Source organism: Andrographis paniculata, unplaced genomic scaffold (genome assembly GCF_009805555.1).
Source record: "Andrographis paniculata isolate CXL003 unplaced genomic scaffold, ASM980555v1 Contig51END, whole genome shotgun sequence".
Lineage (NCBI taxonomy): Eukaryota > Viridiplantae > Streptophyta > Magnoliopsida > Lamiales > Acanthaceae > Andrographis > Andrographis paniculata.
The window spans coordinates 967,603-974,948 of NW_026137586.1; the positions used below are offsets into that span (position 1 = coordinate 967,603).

Genomic DNA, 7,346 nt, shown 5'->3' on the forward strand with positions numbered 1-7,346 from the left:
AATAACACTACTTATATAAAAAATAATAAAATAATATCATAATTTATTATTAATAATTTACTAATTTACACTACTTAAAATACAATATTCCTAACCAAATGGGTCATCTGGGATGGAGGAAGTATTATTTTTCTCATCAAAAAATTAGTATTTGGTGTAGATATACAATGAATTATATATAATAAAAAAAATTAGTATTATTTTTCTCATCTAAACTTATGCCCATTTGATTGGGCATGAATTTTACGATAAAAATAAAAAAATAAATTTATAGTAAAAATGGTATTTTTCTACTAAATATGAAAACAAAAACAATTTTTTATTACTATAAAAACAAAAGTAAATATAAATTTAGATAATATAAAAAGTATAATATATGATACAATATACATATACCAATGTATTTATATTCCAGAATGGGTTCAGTTACCCTATACCAAATTAGAAGTTCCGTTATTTCCGACTCCATCGAAAGTCCTATTATTTCCGACTCCATCGAAAGTCTGGTTGTTTCCGAATCTGTCGAAATCACGTTGTTTCAAACTATAATTCAGTTGACAACACTGTTCGTGATTCCACGGTGGACGATTGTGGCTGTATTATCTTCGATCTCTCTTTGCAAACTCAATTGGTTTTGCCAAACCAATGGAGTTTGAGTGTTGAGATATTCTAATTATTTAGTTTTAGATTGGATTTAATTGCTTTATATTTTGATTTTATCCATTAAGTTTAAGTCTATCGAGTTTGTATATTAGACCTATTTAGAAGCCTCTATTTTTGTTATGAATAATAATAGAATTTTTGAGTCTTTATAATTTATTTCTCACATGCATCAGAGTTATTTTTTTCATGAAGTAGATATAGCTTACTGGATTTCTTTCAATCTGGAATGTACATGGATGTCTCCCAAATTTGAGATTATTTTGTTTTTGTTTTTGTTTTATGGTGTCAGCAGAGATCTTTCAATTTTGAGATTTTCAGTATAGTTTTAGTCTTTTTAGTTTCTGATTTTAATTTTGTTTTGAGTTCTGATTTTGTCTATGATTGAAATCATGTTCACGTATCTGTCTACGTTTTGTTGGCCACGTATCTTTAGAGTCATGTTTTTGACTGCATTGAGAGTCTTGAGTCTTGTTATTTTTACTCCATCGATAATCCCGTTATTCTGACTCTATCGAGAGTGTTGTTATTTCCGACACCAAAGTAAAATTAACAACTATACTGAAAATTTGTTGTTAGTGAAACATCACTATTGAAATCAAATTTAGAATATAAAAATTTTAAATGTAAATATTTGATTATTAGATGCAAAATTTTATGAAAAAATAAAAAATTTAAATGTAACACTTTGATTAATCAAATACTCTCTTCTTCATTCCAAATACCACATAATACTTAAATTATGCGGATAGTATTAAGTAAAATAACTTTATAATGTAATAAAAAAAAGAAGTATATATTTATTTATTTATGTGAATATGTAATATAAACTAAATATATTGAATTATATTCTATTTTACAAATATTGAAACATAAATTCAACACCAGCTGATTAAACATTGCTCCTAATGCCAATCATCTATGTACTAAAAACATATACCAAAATAAACTTCAAACATATTCAAAAACAACATCACATAAATATATATAAGTTTCTAGTCGCTACCATACGCGACAGAATAGTTCAAACTCAAAAACAAAACTACTCGATGTATGCGTCTTTCTCAGACACTTCTTCAGTCTTTCTCAAAACACTTATCGACTAAACATACTCAGCAGTAAAACATAACTTCCTTCACATTGTCTTTGATCTTCGGCAGGGGTCGAACGGCCGCGTTCCTGTCTCTGGTCGCCCTCCCCGGCGCCATCGCAGAATTCGATTCGCTGTCAGAAAATTCATCGCCTTCAATATAGTAACGAGCGCGGAATGCAGCCAGATGCGCGTAGTAAGCAGGCGGGACTGTTACAAAAATCACGCGACATTGTAAGGAAATTTATTTAAATGTCGTAAGAAATGAAAATAAGAGATGATCAAATGCTCGGAGCGCAACTTACCCACAGAGACCGAGCGCGTGGCCCTCGCGTATCTGAAGAGAATTTAGAAAAGTTAAAATTAAATTAGTCATTGAAATTAATTAAAGTCGAGCATGGACATAATGTAAAAGATAACGACGCTTACGTGTAGCACATGTTGTTTGTCAGAATTTGCATAGTATCGGCGCTAAAGCCATTTTCATCGTAGAGGATATGGTAGTGAGTCGGGCGGCTAGTTCCCTGAGAAAAAGCAGCCGAACATGAGTCGATTGTGCGCACATTGTTGAAAGTATTGAGGTTGTAAGAAAAGCTTACCTGGATCCCAGCATGGCTGCATAAGTAGAAGTCGAATTCGAACGGGTGGCATATTTTGGTGTCGACAACAGTACCTGGTGACGAAGCGTTAGTTAAGATATCATTTAAAATTGATTAGGCGAAAATTTGAAAGACAATAGCAAAGTTTCGGAAAAAAAAAAACCCGGCAGAATGTTGCCGCTCCGGTCAGTAGTCTGGCGATCAAAATGTCGCGCGGGGAAAAGACGAGTGTGGTGTCGCTTTTGAACCACAACGAAAGTTACACGCGGAAGGTAGTTTTCTTCTAGGGACGCACAAGCCTGACAAAAAGCCGTTTCATCGGGAGTCATGAAAACGCTCATTTCGATAACAATCGGACAAAAAGTGGTTGCGATGACTGGACATTTATACCTTGCGAATAGCGTCAATTTCATATAACAGCACCTGACTGAACTGCCCCTCGCTGACGCCGTCCCTGAAGCATTTTAAAGTTGATAATGACGCGCAACTGCAGCTGAGGAAAACGACAGAGAAAATTGAAAAATGAACCATGTGAAAGTGTGAACTCACCTGTAAAATATAATCCTGTCGGGCTTACGCTTTGTTGAACGGTAGAAGGCTTTCAGATGTTCACTGCAAAGAAAACAGAATGAGAACGACGAAAAATGTAATCAAATTGCGGAATAATGAGATAAAAAGAGTAGGAAATGAACCCAATTAATCCGCCCCGAGCCACGCCTTTTGTTTGATCGAGTCCATCGCTATACAGATCTTGTATAATTTCTTCCCGGTGGGTTTGCGCAGAAACCAGCCCTCGAAATTTAGTAATTTCGGGCCAGTCGACTGAGGCTACCACCTGAAAATGGAAGCAGACGAGTTAAGAATCGCACATTTGTTTATTTTTAATTAATGAAAGTTTCGCGCAATCGCTTACAGCAGCAATGGAAGGACTGGAATCCTCTCCCGGTTGTGGATGAGTAACATCAGCTCCAAATACAATGGTGGGGCGATCATAGAGAATTGGCATAGGCTTTTGAAGAACAGTATTGCGCCCTCCGACCTAGTAAAAACCAAAAAATAAGAACACTTGGGGTACTAAAGAAATGTCGAGAAAAATTTGTTTAATGTTCGACAAACCTTGACATTTATCTTCAGGGAAACATTCTCCATATATTGCTTATTGTATTTCATTGCCTGCTTTGGCTGGCAACATTGAGATACAATCCCAAGATCCGTTTCACAGATGCGTTTAATCTTCCCTGTAAAGAAACGAGAAATTTATTAGCCATTTAACTATACATTCCTTTGCTAACATAGCTATCACAATAGCAATAATTTGGTATGAAGAAATATCATTTAACTCACCATAGGAGCCAGAATAGTCGGGCAAGATAATGATGAGCAGCTGAAGGAATCTTCCAGCCGCATTCATCTTTTTCAGCTGATCCTCTGATTCACGTTGAATGGTGCTCAGGGCTGTCTCGATCTTTCCTGCATCAGCTGATCGCGTACGGACTAGAGGATTCGGATTGAAAACCTGAAAACAAACAAACACAATACAGTCATTGAATTAAAATTATCAAAGAGGAAAAATTAATCGATTTGACGAACAAAAACCTCATACCATCCCCTTACTGCAGCACATGTTGATCAGCTCATGGCAGAAACGGTTCACATCCAAATTTGACCGAGTAAATGAAATACACGCCCAGAAATCAACTCTAGCTCCATTAACCATTTTCTGCAGAGCAAAGGGGATTATAAGTATGTCTCACAATGTAAATGCTGTCAATACAAGAATGGATTCGAAGGAAAAAAAAAATACCTTGTCAATCATGTTCCATTGACCTACACTAGGCTCGACCAGTGCTTGCTTTCCAGATTCATGGTATTTAAGCTGCAAATACATGATCCAGGTGAGGTGATGAGCAAAGAAATATCTAAATGAATATTAGGCAAAAACTTTACCATTGGGGGCGGCAAAACCCGAGCCTCTATTGTGGCGAGCTCGGTTTTGACTTGAATACCAAATTGCTGTGCAAGCCTGTCGGCAGCATAATTGTTCTTCCTCACCATCTGCATATCAAACATAAAAGCATGGTAAAAGAAGTTAGGAAAATTTTCAAGGAAATAGTAATCAGTTTCATAAATCCTTGCCTCTTCGATGGTTTTCTGTCTCTCGTTTGGCCTCTTGCAAGTAGCTTTCAGCAAGGCAGACACTTGCCTCTCATTCAGCTTTTTCGAGTATCGCTGGCCCCCGACAATTTTGCAAATCTGTGCATCAACAATTCAGGTGACAAAGTTTTCAGGAAAAATGACAATTACCAAGTGAACTACGAATACAATAACATCTAAGAAAAAATTGCATGATACCTCCATTGGAATAGAAACAGGTTTTGAATCACTGCCGACCTGAATGGCAGGCAAGTTTGTCCACCTAAGTCGAATACCATACTTAGTCTCGAAGTACTTAACAACCGTTATCTGTCCTCCAGTCTCGTCCAAGGAAAACCTGATACGGCAAGAACACAAATAAAAGGTTAGTCAAGCCAAAATGGCGGAATAGCGACCATGTGAATTTAAACTATGAAAAGCAAATTAGCACTCACTTCAAATCTCCGATCACCTGAGTAGACAAACCCGAGACCTTGTACCGTTTAATGTGACCCAAGTGGTTGCTTTCAACCTTAAGGCCTCTTAACACCTTCCTCACCTAAGAAAACAAAGGGGCAGTTCTTCCCATCAATGATTAACGAAACCAATACGAAGCAATAAACAAACAATGTGTTTACAATCATACCTTAACACGATCTTGATCATGTAAACCCCTCGAAACATCTCTGTTGAGGTACTTAGAGATGAACTCAACAACATTTATAGGCTCAAAGAATGCCCTTGCCGACATATCTGCAACACCATTAAAATTGACATAAGTTTCAATAGAATGCCGAACCCTCAAACAGATATAAAATTTATGGATAATCAGTGAACTATACCGATATTCAGAGACAAGCCCATCTGAGTTGGGCGAAGACTCTGATAATAACCTTTCCAGTATTCCAAACCATTTCCAAGGTCCCCTGTCTCGCCCAACGTAGAATCAAAGAACGATCTCCCAACAACTTGATAACTGCAACAAAAGGACTCGTTATAGATGTGTAAAATGTCGATACATCGGCGTAAATTAAAAACAATTTCGTCACCTGTTAGATGGCCCCTCCCTTAGAACCACATCCAGACACTGCAGAGTTTCCTGGGGAAGATCCACCTGCCTACACCTTATGAATTCCTTGAGATGGTGCAGATCTGCTTTCGCAGCAAATTTAATCGAAACCTTAAATTTGCGGTCCCTCCTGCGCAGTCAAGCATAAATAATTCAATCAAAGTAAATATACAACCACTAAAGCGCAGATAGCCGATGCCGACAACATCGATGTTCAACAAGTGAAGAAATTTAACAGATCTACAGCATAGTTAATCACCTCGCTCCACCATCATCGCTAACAAGCTCCACTTCAAAATCCTTCGAAGCAAACGGCAATTCCCCTGCAGCATAGCAACTTTTTCTTCCATCATAAGCTAACGTCTTCCCACCCAGATTCGAATCGCCATAAGATGTGACGAGCTGCTTCACAACGAGCCTACACACTTTCTTCGATGTAACCTCAGGAGTGATAGTAACCTGAAAGACAAGAATCAACAATTAAACGTCGTATTTCTAAAGGCTAAACAAAGTTCACGCTTAAAACACACGCACAATAGCACATATAAATGAAGAACATTCACAATGCAAGATCTACATGTCTTCCACCACACAGATCATCAAAATCAATATAGGATCTGAGATACACGCTCAGGAAAAAGAAGCGAATGCTTAAATCTGAGGAGACAAATCCATACGACGAAAACACAGATTTTAATCATGGATCTTTGCGTAAAAAAAATAAAAAAATCAGTATCTACGTGTTGATAATATCACGTTCAACAGAGATCCGTCTTAGCGGATAAACTTAAGCACAGAACGTCAAAACAAAGTCCAAATCCAACACACAATCGCAGCAAGCTACACAATCGTCACATAAGAACAACATCATCGCAGTACCAACAGTCAGGCAAAGGATCTGAGAAACATAGGCAATACAAAAACCAGTCCACAATCGGAAAAAAATACATCAAACCCAACAGATCAGAGAACTCACATCGTAGTGACACAAGTCACGGTCAGCGACGGTAGTCAGGAAATGATTCGCCCTTACAACCACCTTCGTACCCACAGTACCATACCCTGGCCTCGGCGCATTCCTCACCGCCTTCGTCGACGCCGGCGGCAACCGTTCTCCGCCTGCCGGCGGCATCACAACCGCCGGAACCGTCGCCGGCGCCGGACGTGGAGCCGGAGCAGGAACAGGAGCAGTAGAAGACGACGCCTGCAGCGTCATCTTCTGCTCCATTTCCCTAGCCAGCGACGCGACCGGCGCTACCGCCGCGGGCGGCTGAAACGGCGGAGCAGACGAGGACAACGAAGACGGCGGATAACCGCCCCCTCCCCGTCCACGACCAGCGCCGCCACCACCACCGCCAGGCTGTAGCCCCCTTCCCCCCTGTTGTTGGCCCCTGCCACCACCGCGACCGGTTCTTCCCCTTCCCGACATTTTTGACAGAGCAGAAAACTTCAGAGGTGAGTAAGAAATGAGTGGGGAGGACGCCTCTTTTTATAGGAGTTACAGGGCTGAGGGTGCAGTACAGTGCACCCGGTACGGTTCGTACAGTTACACTATAGGTTATGCTGAGATACTCTTGGGTAAAATTGTAATTAAACAACAATATTGGTGGGAACCGTAAGCACCGCAGGGAAATGAACCGTCGGGAATGTTGCTCCTATTGGGAAACTTCGACAAGAAGACACTGAAGAAAGAGAGGCGCGGCAAAAGGTATTCGTACATGTGAAAATGACTATTTTACCCCTAGAATCCCATATTGAATTGTTGAGTGGGACTATTTATTGCATCATATTTTCT

The 7,346-nt window shown here is 39.2% G+C and overlaps 1 protein-coding gene across 2 annotated transcripts; it reads right to left on the reverse strand.

Annotated features, from left to right (window-relative positions):
• Positions 1-1,546: 1,546 nt before the first annotated feature.
• LOC127253730 (protein argonaute MEL1-like) lies at positions 1,547-7,012 on the reverse strand. Of its 2 annotated transcripts, XM_051278462.1 has the most exons (22): positions 6,528-7,011; positions 5,811-6,010; positions 5,532-5,681; positions 5,325-5,458; positions 5,129-5,235; positions 4,938-5,041; positions 4,702-4,840; positions 4,486-4,602; positions 4,297-4,404; positions 4,154-4,225; positions 3,953-4,069; positions 3,694-3,865; positions 3,466-3,587; positions 3,263-3,388; positions 3,042-3,184; positions 2,899-2,961; positions 2,740-2,803; positions 2,513-2,648; positions 2,350-2,423; positions 2,180-2,274; positions 2,056-2,087; positions 1,547-1,960 (listed from the first exon to the last, which is right to left on the reverse strand). In XM_051278462.1, exons 1-22 carry the CDS (start codon positions 6,978-6,980, stop codon positions 1,773-1,775), a joined length of 2,916 nt encoding a protein of 971 aa, XP_051134419.1. In that variant the 5' UTR covers positions 6,981-7,011; the 3' UTR covers positions 1,547-1,772. The 2 variants fall into 2 exon arrangements, with proteins under 2 accessions (XP_051134419.1, XP_051134418.1); XM_051278461.1 differs by having other exon boundaries at positions 4,297-4,602; positions 6,528-7,012.
• Between the last annotated feature and the right edge of the window lie 334 nt (positions 7,013-7,346).